Consider the following 14,850-nt stretch of genomic DNA (forward strand, 5'->3'; position numbering starts at 1 on the left):
TTCAAAGGGCAACTTAATCAATCAACATGGCTGAACACCATCAGCCAATCAGCATTCAGCAGACATTTTGGCAGGCTGAATGTTGCCCAATCTGGATGATATTTGGCAGTTATGTTCAGGTGGAGACACTGTAGTGACCTGCAAAGTGCTGAAACAATCCGCCCACTGGGGGGCGCTGTTCCAAAAAAACGAGTATATGTCAATCATGCTGTACTATTTTGACATCTAATTGTTTTTGCCATATTTAGTACAGTGGCTCTGACAAATTTCTCAATACAACTATGTTTAAAAAGTGCTTTGTTCATTCATAATTGCTAATTGTTTGAAAATAGCTATATTGAAACTACTCTCTGGATATTTGGCCTATCACCTCCATTTCAGTCTTGCTGCACACTGTAGAGTCTCTAGGTAAATGTTCATTAAAAACATTTGTGAAAATTTCACATACAATACTCTCCAGGCATCAAGCAATCTGTGCGTCCTTGGAATTTATAACCTAAATTGCTGTAACTCTGCAGTATTTGCTGTAATCTCACAATGTTAAAGACCTCTGTACAATATCACTCTGATGAAGCGCCATTTAATACAGAACTAGATTAAGAATAACTTGACATTACATGTCATATCAGAACATTCACTCCTTTGTGCCTCTTCTCAACATTAATAACAGGTGAAAGACTTTTGATCATTTCTAAATGTGACAGAATGTCTCCAATTGTGTTAGACCTTCTTACACATCACCATCCTATGCTCTAGTAGTCACCATTGTGCTAGTTGGTGCTTGATGAAGCGCCATTTAATTCAGAACTAGATTTATAATAACTTCGTAATTACATGTCATATCAGAACATTCACTCCTTTGTGTTAATTTAAACTTGTTTGGTCAAACATTTCAGCTTGTTCTGCAAAGGTTCAAAGGTCAATCTGAATACCACTTTGTGAACATTCTGGTTGAAGCCACCTGATCAATACCAATAACATGTAGACACCTTTTGACTAGTTCTAACTCACTTAATGAATATCCTACAAAGTTCACTAGATTTACATGTGAATTTAAGCACTGGTCAGGTTGAAAGGCCTCTGCTCAACATTAATAACAGGTGAAAAACTTGATAATTTCTAAATGTGACAGGGCATCTCCAATCATATTAGACCTTCTTACACATCACCATTCAATGCTCCAGTAGGCACCATTGTGCAAGTTGGTGCTTGAACCCGATGATTGCCGCTTGCGGCTATATTTTTATTTATTTTTTTACCCGATATAGAAAGACACTGTATGCATTTAAACTGTACCTGTCTCCTGTATTCAGCTAGAGGATCATACACCTTCCACCCGTTCTCAGGAAACACCTGATTATACTCAAATGCAAAGAGAGACTACAAAGAGAGAGAGAGAGAGAGAGAGAGAGAGAGAGAGAACGAGGGAGAGTGTTAGCCAGTGAGAAATTCATGTAAAATGTGCACACGCTAATACGCGCACATGCATACAAACACTCACCAGATTGTTGGAGACAGGGAAGGCGAATTTGGTTAGCACCTCGAAAACAGATTTCTTTAATGAATCATCCGGCTGCTTATGCACAAACCGCAAATTCCTCATATCCTATAGAACACACACAGTAAAAAAGCAAGACAATTCAAGGAGATTTAATAATAGGAATAAAATATCATCAAAACCATAAATAAACCCCTTTATTCTGAAGCTTTCTGATTTAATTCTTTAAAATATATAACAACTTTCATGAAACAACACAAAGTGATTATAGACTTTATATACTAATTATAAAACACACAATGAAGTTTCATTAAAGTTTATGTTCAGCATCCATGTTTGGTCTGTATGCGTGTGTGTGTTTGTGTGTACAACTTCCTATTTAGCCCATGAGCCAGTGCGCTTCAGCCGCCTCCAGGCTGACATCATACTATCTAATATAGACCTGTTACAACAATTATGTTATCAACTAATGTTTCATGAACACAACCTCAATATTGTTACTTATCAAGAAGAGAGCGCATTAATGTGAACAGTTAGATATGTCCATTTTGTCCATTAAAACAGTCCATTTAATGCTCTTTAAAATGAAGAAATTGCATTACACAGCTGTAATTTAGTCATTATCAGTGGCCCAAAGTGATTGTATTATGACAATAATATTGCTTATCGCAATTATATAATAATATAATTGACCAATTAAAATAGTTTCCCTGACAGGCTTATGTGCATTAATGGAGAAAAATGTTGTATAGCTCTTTTAAACTGTTGTTAATAATTTATCATCACCCACTTTGCAGAAGAGGTGGTAGGAGACATCTCCTCGACTGGACGCGCCGCCAATCTTATCCACTCTGCTGATCACTCCTAGTGGCAAATCCAGCACAACGCCAGGCTCCTACACACACACACACACACACACACACACACTTAAAGCTGCAGTAACACAGTAACATACTGCTACTTGATCGGTCATAAAGAACCTATAAAGTTTACATGGCTCTCATCATGGACATAAATGGCATCTGAAACCAACACAGGGTCAGAAATATACAAAGTGAACATCTTATATTAGTATATATATATATACACGTACATACATTTTAAGCAACAAAAGTCACAACAATGCAGTTTGTAATAGGACTGCACAGTATATCATTTTAGCATTGTTGGCCTAATGTGTGTAACAGTCACATTGGAGAATGTGCAATAGTTTTAAATGTGGTCCAATGCAAACTAGAAGTAGTGAAAGTGCTGATAGTATCTGCAGTTCATGATTATGTGTATTACCCTGTTAATTCCTCTGAAGAGCAGTCTGTAGTTGGTAACAGTAAGTGTTCCCCGCAGAGCTCCAAGAAATGGACAGATGTATGTCACATCTTTGCCTAGACACAAAAAAAAAAAAAACAGAACTGAGGTCAGTAGACCACATGCAGCAGACCTTAAAACAGGGTCATAAAAGGGTTACTTTAAAATCATACCCAAAATTACACTTTACTTTTACCTAAACAGTACTCTAATAAATTACATGTTTGCATATTTGTAATTGTAAAATCTTCTTAAAGTGCTAAAACAGCAGAAATTATTACAATCTTTAAAATATAAGTGTCAGATAGCATATCTTGTTGAAAGCTGTTACAGAACAGTTAGTGTCCTCCTCCAAGTGTGTTGAGCCTCAATGGTGCTTCTGGTGTTTCAGAGCAGCCTTAACCCAGAATACTTAAAATTATATCTGTTAAAGTAATGTTTATTAGTGCCTCACCCACGTCCTGCACCACCTCCTTTGGCAAGAGCTCAACATCATCCTTCCCTGAGTCTCTGAATGTCTGAGACAAAGACAGAGAGAAAGAGAGAAAGAGAGAGAGAGAGGGAGGGAGAGGGAGAAAGAGATTATAATTTCAAACAATATGAGCTTGTTTTGTGTATTAATGTGTAAACTAGGCAAACTAATACTACCTTTGCAGGCTTTCCCTTCACCTGTGAAATACAAACACACATTTTAGTTAAAAATAAAAATTCAGGACATAACAATATAACAATAACAATAATGAGCTTTAGAAAAGCTCTACTTATAAAATATACATATTATTATTCCTAATTTATTTATCCTATTTAAAATATAATGAAGAACTAATAGTTATGATTCTCACCCGTAGCTGGGGTGAAAGATCACTGTTGGAGTTTTGCTCTGAAGAGATTGATGGGCCTTTGGTCTGAAAGGACCGATCTGACCGAGATGTGGAGGAGCTGTGGAATAAATAACTTGGAATTACAAATGTAATACACAAACACATGTTCTGTGCCAACAAATTTGAGCAATCCAGCTTTAAAAGTCTTTCCTCTCTTTTTGTATGAACTGTCTGAATGCACATGAACACAGTCTGCATGTTAACACAGAGAACAGGGAGACGCAATCCAAATTACCTCAAATTGCAAATATATCAAGACCTATTTACCAAGACCAAGCAAAAAATTGTTATATTCACCTGGTTCTCCCTATTGGAAACTATTTTAATAAAAAACAGGTGAACCAAGAGTGATGCTAGGAGTGTGCCATATCATACTATACACAAAAATATCCCCCAATTTTTTAAATACCATTGGCCCAAATGGACTATCAGGGTACAACTGTTATTGTTGTTTGTAGCAAAGTGGAAAATTCACACTATTCTCCGTCAGTCCTGGATATATAAAGTATTAGCATCACTACATGTTGGATCATTGACTTCTGTTACAATCTCAATTAGGGCTTTTCCACTTCATATTGTATGCAATAATTTCACCAAATTAAATGTAATATTCACTGTGTTGCAGTAGTTTGTTCTTGAAATCAACTTTTCTTTAATTCAATGTTTTGTATACATAACGTCACATCGCTATCGCAAAAATACTGTGAAGTATCACAATATTATTTTAGGGCCAGCCCAAAGTGAAATGTACCTACGGTTTTCATTAATGAAAAGTCTTGTTATAAACATGACAGGGCATAAAAGTCATATTAAAACCTGTTTTATATATATATATATATATATATATATATATATATATATATATATATATATATATATATATATATATATTCTGTATTTAAGGGGGCTTTAGCTACTTTTACTGGAGTAATATTTCACCCTGGGTATCTAGTTACGTTTATTAAAGAAGCTAGATACAAAGTGTATGTGCCTTTTACACCACTGACAGATAACTTAGTTAGCTGTGGCAGATACTTAACGAGGTACAATGTAATTGATTTAATGACACGACAGTTAAATGGAGTGGCTACTTGTCAACACTAGCTAGCTTAGCTTAGTTAGCTAACCTATAAGTGTTGCTATAGGTACAATGATAGTTAGCTGAACATGTAAATAAACTGACATTATCAGTTAGCTAGCTCAGTTAGCTAACTAGTTAATTAGCTCCAGCGGAAACCTCCCGGTTAACCGGGGTCTAGTACTCATTAGTGTTTCTCCGTGTAGCAGAAATATTCTCCAGTAGTGGGTTTTAAACTGTTTCTGTGAACTCCGCTGTGTTTTTTCCAGGTAATCTGTGTTTTTCCCTCAGTATTAGCGGTTAGCCGCGTTAGCTCGCTGCTGGCTGTAAGGGGCGGAAGTACCTGCAGAGTGAGTCCAGGCTGGGCTGCCTGGAGCCCGGCGACTCCCCGTTAGAGCCCGGGTCCATCAAAAAGGAGAATCACCGAGTCCTGCAGGGAACCAGCGACTAATCCAGCGATCAAACCAGCATTTAGATCCGCCGACCTCCTCACAACCACAGCTACAGCAGATCAACACACACACAGGAAGCTGCCATCTTTACCCACAGTCCCCCTCTCTCCCTCTCACCTCACCTCAGCTCACCCCAGCTCAACTCAACACTCTCTCTCTCTCTCTCTTAAAATGTGAAACTCATAAATACATGTATTACACACAGAGTGATCTATTTTAAAATCCGCATTTCCACAAGTTGTCAGCAGAGAGTACTAAGGTATTCAACATTTTTGTACTTAAATATTGCAAGTAGTTTATTCTAAAATGTACAACTCAAGTACTGAAAGTAAAAGTAGTAGTGTTATGAATAATAACAGAGAGCAGTCAGACATTTAAATTTCATATTGTTTATAATATTTTCAATATTTAGGCTAAAGGGCATTTACAATATATTTAGCTGCAACACCAGCACAAGCACATAAATGTACAAGTTAGAGTACATGTACATCATGTCTTCAGTCAACTCTCTAAACATACTTACCCAAAAGTCATTAGGATATTTCAACCCATTTTGCACAAAAGGTCACTAGTCGGTCTATCACTATTGTAAAATCAACTTCAGCTGTCAAAGGACAGATGCGTGTTTTTTAATTTTAATGAGTAATGATGCAGCACTCAAAAATGTATCAGTGTATTATTATACTCATTGAAAATATGCATTGACAAAAGTAGAGGCAGGAGAAAAAAATAATACTCCAGTAATTAAAGATTTAGTTCCTCAAGTATAATTTGTTAACAGTATTGTGCAAATGTTTTAGGCACCTGTGGGAATTTCAGTAAAGAAAAAGCTTCTTTCTGTGAAGTTAGTGTTTATCAGCTCAGTAAAAACACTAACATTACAATAAATACAAACAGCAATTTTACCAAAAGCAATGCTTTTACAGCACTGTTTACCTTAAAACATCTTCTAATCTCTCCTCATCTGAGAATCTGTTCATTCACAGTGAGTTCAGTTGGGTGTACTACAGCAGAAAAACCATTACAATGTGCATGGCAGTGGGTCTCCCGGACTCAAGATCAGCTAGGCATCCAGAAAAAAAACAACACACCCAATGTTGGCAGGCTAGCTCGTTAACTAGCTTTTGACCAGCAATTTGTGCAATAATTGTGTACTATTTTAAAATATTTATAAAAAAAGACTTGGACATTTACTACAACTTGTACTACTGCAGTTACTACTGTTGGTGAGCAGTGCAGCCATCTTGGATTCTGAACTCAGGGTTAGTAACCCTCTTTGAGTTTTCCAGGTAGAAAATATTTTAAATTTCCTACTTGGAACGTCCAACATCCAAGTTCAAAATGGAATGCAGCACGTTTGCTCCTCCCTAAACTGAAAAGATGAAAAATAAAATAATAATGTAAACCAGTTAATGGTTTACTAAAAAATAACATGCGGCTTGTTGTCATTGCTTGTTTTTGTTCTCTCTGAAAGATGTCCATTTTTTATGATTTCTCTCTCTTTTTACGCGTGCCCTGCTTTATGTCTAAAACATGCAGTCCCACTGTATAACTGGTGTGTGTGTGTGGATGTGCGTCAGAGTGTTAGTCTCTGTGCTGTGGTGGGTGTGTATCAGCGGACTGATCTGAATGGTAAAAAGAACAGTACAAGCAGCCATTGTATGCTAATGGTAGCATGGGAGCGGCTACAGCGTGACTGCTCTTCATTAGCAATGCAAAGTCGCTGAGCTGTATCATAACAGCCCTCTCTCAAACTCACACACATCAACCCTTTCTGCACTGCTGTTAACTCCAGCTGCTCCGCTTCTTTCTCAGCACGGACCCCACCAAACCACAGGTAAACCCCCAATCTTATCTACAACTACCAAACAACCAACACACCATTCTAAACTACCAATACAACACTCTCAACTACAACTACCCACCACTCTCACTTGCAAACACCCACCACTTTGACCTCCACCTCCAACTGCCAATCACTCCTACCCAAACTACCCATTACTGTCACCTTCAACTACCCACCAGTCTCACCTCCATCTACTGACCACCCTTACCTCCAACTACCCACCACTCTTACCCCAACCTCAAACTGCCCCTCACCCTTACCCCAACTACCCACCACTCTCAACTGCAACTACCCACCACTTTGACCTCCAGTCTCCAACTGCCAATCACTCTTACCCCAACTACCCATTACTCTCACCTTTAACTACCCACCACTCTCACCTCCAACTACCCACCCCTTTGACTACCATCTACTCACCACTCTCATCTACATCTATCCACCACTCTCAACTGCAACTACCTACCACTTTGACCTCCATCTACTCTCACTTTCAACTACCCACCACTTTCACCTCCAACCTCCAACTGCTAATCACTCTTACCCCAACTACCCATAACCTCCATCTACTCACCACTCTCACCTTTAACTACCCTTCACTCTAACCTCCATCTACCCACCACTCTCACATCCAATTACCCACCACTCTCACCTCCAACCACCCACCACTCTCACCACAAACTACCCATCACTCTCACCTCCCACTACCCAACACTTTCATCTTAAAACTTCCACATTAAACCCTTTAACTACCCACCAATCTCACCTTCATCTAATCAAAACTCTCTGCTCCAACTACCAACCACTCTTACCCATTGCTACCCACCACTTTTAGATTCAACCTCCAACTCCCCACCACTATCACATTCAACCTCCCAACTCCCCACCACACTCATTCCAACTACCCACAACTTTCACCTCAAACCTCCAACTACCAACCACCTTTTCTCAAGCTACCCACCCAACTCACCCCAACAACCTACCAGTCTCACCTATAACTACCAACCACTCTTACCACAACTACCAATTATCATCTCCAACTACCAAGCACTTTCATTTAAGTACATCCACCCTTACTTCCAAATACCAATCACTCAAGACCTGCATTCTAACTAGCCTCCATTCTTACCTCCAACCTCCAACTACCCACAAGTCTCCTCAAACTACCTACTAAAACTTTCACCTTCAACCTTTAAAATACTGAGCAAATAAAAAATTGGTGGAATGAATATGAAACAAATACACATGTAAAATTTGAATGGTAATCCTTGGTAATCCTTGGTAATCCAGGCTGTAAGAAGCAACCAGGATAGTTTGGATGCAAATGCAAGGCAGGTTTATTTATGCAAAAACACCAGCCAAAATCGCTGTCAAAAACAGGTAGAGATAAAAAAATAAAATAAAATAGAACACAAGGCAAAATTCATAGTCAAAGAGCAGGCAAAGATCAACAACCAAGAATAACAAACAAAGTATATAATGCTTGATAAGAGTGGCAATATCTTACAACTGGAGACAGTAAGAGAACCAGTATCAATAGTCCAAGTAATCAGTTGAAGTCTTACAGGTGTATGGAAGAGGTGGAGTCAGCTTATTAGTACTCCGGAGAGGCTGATCTAAAAGGTGCAGTGTGTGCAGGTGTTACACAGGCTCTTCATGCTGTAAACTACACTTTATATCTGGTAACTACCTCCTCAGGCCACATGATTTGTTCACTTTTAGCTTATCCAGAAAATCACGTGTAAAGTGTTTCCTTTATGGGGCAGTGCAATGCTGCTTTACTGTTAAAGACAGAAGCCACATCAGGGCCTGTTATGAAGCCAAGCATTTTTAGGCATTGGAGGAGGCCAGACTCATTTACATTTGGATCAAGGATTGGTGCAGCTTGATGTGAAGTCAAGGTGCAAACAGAGAAAGAAAGCTACTGCAGCTAACCCATTTGTTTGGCTGAGGAAGTTTTCTATACATGTTGGTGAATCTGTGAGCAGCATGACTTTTTTGCCAGGAACACAGTCCACTAGTTGCAACAACTTAATCATTTTCATTTTTTTCTAAAACGTTTTGGCAAAACCCCACTGTAAAAAGTTTCTTGATCTGACTGTATTCTATTCTATTACATTTCAACTGTTGAATTATAGCAAAAGAATCGCACATGTTGAATGTGAAGTAAATGAGGTACAGGATGTACCCCCCTCCCCAAACACACTGTTGGATTGTCCAGACACTCGTTGACCCTCGCGTCACATTGTGCAAAGGGGGCGGAGAACTGACTAAGTGATAAGGGGTCACATGGGTGTGTGTTCTTAAACAGTGGCAGCAACAGCCAGACTGGCTGACACACACACACATACACAAACACACAGAATTGCACAGGAAAAGTATCTGAGACTGGAGGGACTGTGATGCTTCTGGACGCTCAGTGGGGTTCTGCCCATGCCTCTAACGCCACCGCCGGAGCCTGGTAACTGACACACACAATTTAGCATTTGTATTCACAGTTGTGTGCAAAAGTTGTGCACTCCTCTTCGAATTATATGGGTTCTTGGTGTTCTGAGTGTAAATACGTGAATAAATATGTAATAAACTTAATTATGACAATTTTTGTACACAAAATTTCTACTTCTTTACTCAATTTAACAGAGAAAACATAACATTTTATGTGCCATAAACTTTTTTAAATCTACAACTATGTCTTAATCTGTAAAAGTAGAGTTTGTGACTTATTTAACACCTTAAAAAAAACTGGTGAGGATGTGACTTAAAAAACACCTATAATTAGTGTTTCACTTGGATTGCAAAAACGTTTGCACACAGGTGTATTAAGGCAAGTCAGTCAAAAGTTGTTTATTGCATTCCCATCTTAGTCTAAACACAAGCTAATGCAATAGCCACAAGCTAATGACTAACTATCTATTAATATAATAACACACAGCCACTACTTACAGGGTTAATAAGGTGTGAAATTTAAAATAAGCACTAAGAACTTTGAAAGTGCAGAGGTAGCTTAATAAAACACTGTTTATAAACAAAGTATCTTAAGGTAGCTCTCTGGGCGCCAACATCTTGAAATTAAGTCACGATAAGTAGACTGATGAGCATAAACGAATAGGTGGTATAGGGAAACAGATTGAAAAACAAATTCAGTGGAAATGCATGAATTCCAGCTGTTTCTGAAACTCTTGTTATTTTATTTAATATTCATGCATTTCCACTAAATTAATTTGTCACATCCTTGCCTTGTTTCCCATCTGTGCTCCTGTATCTGTTGTTTACCTGTCATTCTCCCTCCTATTCCTGTGTGTGTGTTCCCCATGTGACTGTACTCCTCTATGTCTAGTGCCTTCACCTGTGTCTTATTTGTTACTCCGCCCCCTCTTACCTGTTTCCCCAGGTGTCTCCTATTTCCGTTTCCCTTCTTGTGTATTTATACCCCAGCATTTTCATGTTCCTTCGTTGGTCTTTGTTGTTTATTATTCAGCGTTTTTTTGTGTATTCTCCTTCTCCTTTGTTCTCTTTTTTAATTCCCTAGTTTGGTTTCTTGCATGAATTGACCTTAACAAGCCTCAAGCCACTGATACAAAAATTACACAGCTGATGCACCTGCCTAAATATACTTGCATTGAGACTGAGTTCATAGGACTACCTACTGTCACAGGCTTAATATTCAATAGTGGCTAGGCTTAATATTTACTATAACTTTAGTAGCATGAAATACACTTGTTTACAATGTCACCTGCAGTACATTTATATAAATGGAATTTATTTGGAGTTCTTATGCACGCATAGCACTTTTACATGATTCATTGCAGTTTTAAAGCTGCTGCCATCTACAGGAGTTCCGTAGATACTGCCTTTACATTAAAATGAGAAGAGTGGAAAGTGTGTAAAATGTTCCAAAAGTCCAATTCACTGATTCCTTGTAGTATCTGCATGTTTGTATTTAACAGCATCTTTTTGTTATGTTTTAGACCTGGAACCAAAAATGAATTGGGCGTCCTTCTACGCCGTGATCAGCGGCGTAAATCGGCACTCCACTGGGATCGGCCGTGTCTGGCTCTCCGTTCTCTTTATCTTCCGGATCTTGGTGCTGGTGGTGGCGGCTGAGAGCGTCTGGGGCGATGAGAGGTCTCATTTTACCTGCAACACACAGCAGCCGGGGTGCAACAGTGTCTGCTACGACCAGTTCTTCCCCATCTCACACATCCGCCTGTGGGCACTACAGCTTATCCTGGTCTCCAGCCCCGCCCTGCTGGTCACCATGCACATCGCGCACCGCCGACACCTGGACAAGAAGCTGTACCGCCGCACAGGCCGCGGTAGCCCTAAGGAGCTAGAGCAGATCAAAATGCAGAAGATGAAGATCACCGGCGCCCTCTGGTGGACATATCTGATCAGCCTGCTGTTCCGCGTTCTCTTCGAGTCTGCCTTCCTCTACCTGTTCTACATGATCTACCCCGGCTACAAGATGTTCCGACTGGTGAAGTGCGACTCGTATCCGTGTCCCAATACAGTTGACTGCTTTGTCTCCCGGCCCACCGAGAAAACCATCTTCACCGTATTCATGCTGGCTGTGTCCGCCATCTGCATCATCCTTAACATTGCTGAGGTCATCTTTCTCGTCGCAAAGGCAACCAGTCAGCACCTAAACAATGCTAAAGACTCACCCGTGGGTGCATGGATCACTCAGAAATTGTTCTCCTATTAGATGAACTATGTTTTAGACACCCTTACAAACATTTCTCTTTTTTGAGGTGCATCATCTTACTCCCTTCACATTCTTCCATCAGTCTTTACCCTGATCTTCACTTGTAAAGTCACCCTGACCCTGAGGAACAAAACTCTGACAACACTGAGTTACAACTAGTTTTTACACTGAACTCCAATTCTTTATGGGTTAATCAGGCAGTAGAGGGTGCTGTAATGTGTTTGTAGAGATAAAGATTGGTGACCATACAGCGTTTGTTAGCCACGTTTGCCTACCATCTCTCGTTGTAATACAAAAAAGCATGTCTCAGATGTGAAATGTATTAGCTGCCTGTTGCATCTGTGGTCAGAGATCAATTGTGCTACTTACATTTTTTTCTGAATTGTTAGTGTGTAGATGTGGCAACGCAAATGAACTGTAATAAGCTGTGAACATTATAAATATTATATCCACATTTTTCTCTGTCACTGAAAGATCTGTTGAACCCATGTCAATATCACAATGTCATAATCGGCTCCTGCTAAATCTTTGCTATAAATGAACTCTTTTGTTCAGTTTTCAGGATTTAAATAGTGCTTAAAATAATAAAATTCAAGTAAAGTCACTACTAGATCAGCAAATAAGAGTGAGCAGAAGTTTTAATTCAAATTCAATTAAGTCAAATTTTTTAATTTAAATAATTATCAGCTCAAAAGTCTTTAGAAGTTTTGCTTCTTTCTTTGTCAGTAAAAAATCTCTATGGCACCCTCTGGTGGTAAACAGCCATGGTTTGTGAACTCAGTGTAAGTCTTTAAAGTCTCAGAAGGGGGACAGAATTAATACAGCAGCAGTAAAAGTGTGTAAACTCCTTAAGTAAGGGGTCTTTAGGTTTTCATAATAAAAAAAACACACAAACATTTACAGTTTTACAACTAACAGTGTGTGTTTTATGGGGGTTGGGGTCAAAAAGCCGGATTACCTAAGATTGTCCAATAGAATTGTCACAAACTCCCCTTGTTGGACCAGATTAAATTTGCACTTCAGCTTTGTAAATCCAGGCATGGTGCTAGCAAAATTAATAACTCCAACATATCAATTAAAAATGGAAGTTACTCAGAAATAATAAGGATTCATGTTAATTGTTAATTTTTAATATATTTATTACTGGATCACTCTTACCGTTCTAAACATTTACTATGTAATTTAGCACTGTTGAAATAAAAGGTATCTGTTTAATGCACTGCTGTGTTTCTGTCTTGATTTATACTGTTTCTGTAGTTCAGAAGTACATCTATTCTGAACATCTGCAGTTCATCATGATGGTGGAAGTGCTTAAGAGAATTATTGGATGTGATTGAGTGAGTAGGTGGCAGTAAATCCATCATGTTTTGGCTCAGACAGACTGATTCAGTGTGTAAGTGGTAGTGAATACATCACGTCAGAGGTGAGAAGGAGTGATTGAACTCTGCTAATGTCGCTAGAGCCTGCTGAATGACTAGCTCAGGATATAATCAGATCGCCCTCAGTATGTTAACTGAAGTGATTTAATGAATTAGTGTGTTCATTAAAGTGATTGTATGATTCAGTGAGTATAAAGAAACAATAAATTTAACCATTTAAACAATATAACTACTTTATATTTGTTTCATATAATTTTAAATTGGCTAGAAATTTAAATAAATAATCATAAAGCATTAGAAACCATAAATATGATTACTCATATTCGCCGGTTTCTCTATGCTGCAAACTGTGAAAATTAAACTACTGTCTGGTTGCAAGTTTGAAATCTGTTGACTCATGACTCATTTAAACTGGAGTTTTCCCACTGTGTGATTCAGTGAATGTAAGTTAAAGTCTCTGCAGTTATTGAAATACTAAGTTCCTGTAAACATACTGATTATAGTGTGTTTGAGAATGTAGTTCACACAACCTGTGATTTAATGATTCAGTGAGTCTGTATAAGTGATTTAATGATTCAGTGAGTCTGTATAAGTGATTTAATGATTCAGTGAGTCTGTATAAGTGATTAAACGATTCAGTGCGTCTGTTTTAGTAATTTAATGATTCAGTGAGTCTGTATAAGTGATTTAATGATTCACTCAGTCTGTATAAATGATTTAATGATTCAGTGAGTCTGTATAAGTGATTAAATGATTCAGTGCGTCTGTTTTAGTAATTTAATGATTCAGTAAGTCTGTATTAGTGATTTAATGATTCACTCAGTCTGTATTAGTGATTTAATGATTCACTCAGTCTGTATTAGTGATTTAATGATTCACTCAGTCTGTATTAGTGATTTAATGATTCAGTAAGTCTGTATTAGTGATTTAAAGATTCCGTGAGTCTGTATTAGTGATTTAATGATATAAGAGCTGCAGTTACTCGTTCCTGCAGTGGAGATACCCAGAGCAGACAGGTGGTGTTAGGACTGCAGACATGAATGAATGTTGTGGCTCTGCAGTAACTGCAGGTATTCGGCTCCACAGTAACATAAGCCGGACTGTCTGAGAACAGAAATGCACCTCGCACACGCACACACATACACGTACACACACGTACACATGGTTTAGGACAGCTGATGGTGTTAATATTATAATATTGCAGCATTCTTTATGTACCATTTTACATTTAGATTGCTTTGAAAATAAATTTGTTGTTTTATAAGGTTTATTCACCTTGTAGAGTACTCACTTTTTACAGTATACTTATACAGTATACAGTATACTCAGTATGAACCCTTTTAAAGTGTATTCACTTTTTGTAGGCCATTCACTTATTACAGTATATTTACCATTTTAACTGTATAGAAACCCTTTTAAAGTGTATTCAGTTTTGCAGTTTTTCATCATTTTAGAGTTCATTCTTGTTTAGATACCACTTTACAGTTTATTAACTTTTTTACAGTTTATTCATCATTTTAGAATTTATTTTGCAGTTTGTTTACTATACTATATAACTTATTCACTACATATTTTACAGTTTATTTAATGTTTTTTTATTTAAGGAGTGCATTCTACGTTTGTAATCTGTTAACCCATATTGAGTTTGTTCAGATTTTAATAATGCTTTTGTTTAAAATGTATGATTACGTATTTGGACTTTTGTGTTG

At 38.1% G+C, this 14,850-nt stretch overlaps 2 protein-coding genes across 3 annotated transcripts in view; one reads left to right on the forward strand and one right to left on the reverse strand.

Moving 5' to 3' along the window:
- The window catches only part of mtmr2 (myotubularin related protein 2), a 37,327-nt gene extending 31,997 nt beyond the window's left edge, over window positions 1-5,330 (reverse strand). Inside the window, exons 1-8 of the mRNA XM_007239971.4 lie at window positions 5,106-5,330; window positions 3,646-3,742; window positions 3,452-3,472; window positions 3,258-3,321; window positions 2,786-2,880; window positions 2,289-2,393; window positions 1,502-1,606; window positions 1,297-1,380 (exon numbers count right to left, since the gene is read on the reverse strand). Coding sequence (XP_007240033.2) covers window positions 1,297-1,380; window positions 1,502-1,606; window positions 2,289-2,393; window positions 2,786-2,880; window positions 3,258-3,321; window positions 3,452-3,472; window positions 3,646-3,742; window positions 5,106-5,170 — 636 coding nt within the window. The 5' untranslated portion in view covers window positions 5,171-5,330. The remainder of the gene's footprint in view (window positions 1-1,296; window positions 1,381-1,501; window positions 1,607-2,288; window positions 2,394-2,785; window positions 2,881-3,257; window positions 3,322-3,451; window positions 3,473-3,645; window positions 3,743-5,105) is intronic.
- Window positions 5,331-6,945: 1,615 nt separating this feature from the next.
- Window positions 6,946-12,981, forward strand: gjb1a (gap junction protein beta 1a). 2 transcript variants are annotated; one of them, XM_007239970.4, is made up of 2 exons: window positions 6,946-7,051; window positions 11,026-12,981. In XM_007239970.4, the coding sequence occupies exon 2, from the start codon at window positions 11,040-11,042 to the stop codon at window positions 11,760-11,762; it is 723 nt and encodes a 240-aa protein (XP_007240032.2). In that variant the 5' UTR covers window positions 6,946-7,051; window positions 11,026-11,039; the 3' UTR covers window positions 11,763-12,981. The 2 variants fall into 2 exon arrangements, with proteins under 2 accessions (XP_007240032.2, XP_007240031.2); XM_007239969.4 differs by lacking the exon at window positions 6,946-7,051 and adding an exon at window positions 9,329-9,518.
- The last annotated feature ends 1,869 nt before the right edge of the window (window positions 12,982-14,850 follow it).

This window comes from Astyanax mexicanus, chromosome 1 (genome assembly GCF_023375975.1).
Source record: "Astyanax mexicanus isolate ESR-SI-001 chromosome 1, AstMex3_surface, whole genome shotgun sequence".
NCBI classification, from domain to species: Eukaryota; Metazoa; Chordata; class Actinopteri; order Characiformes; family Acestrorhamphidae; genus Astyanax; species Astyanax mexicanus.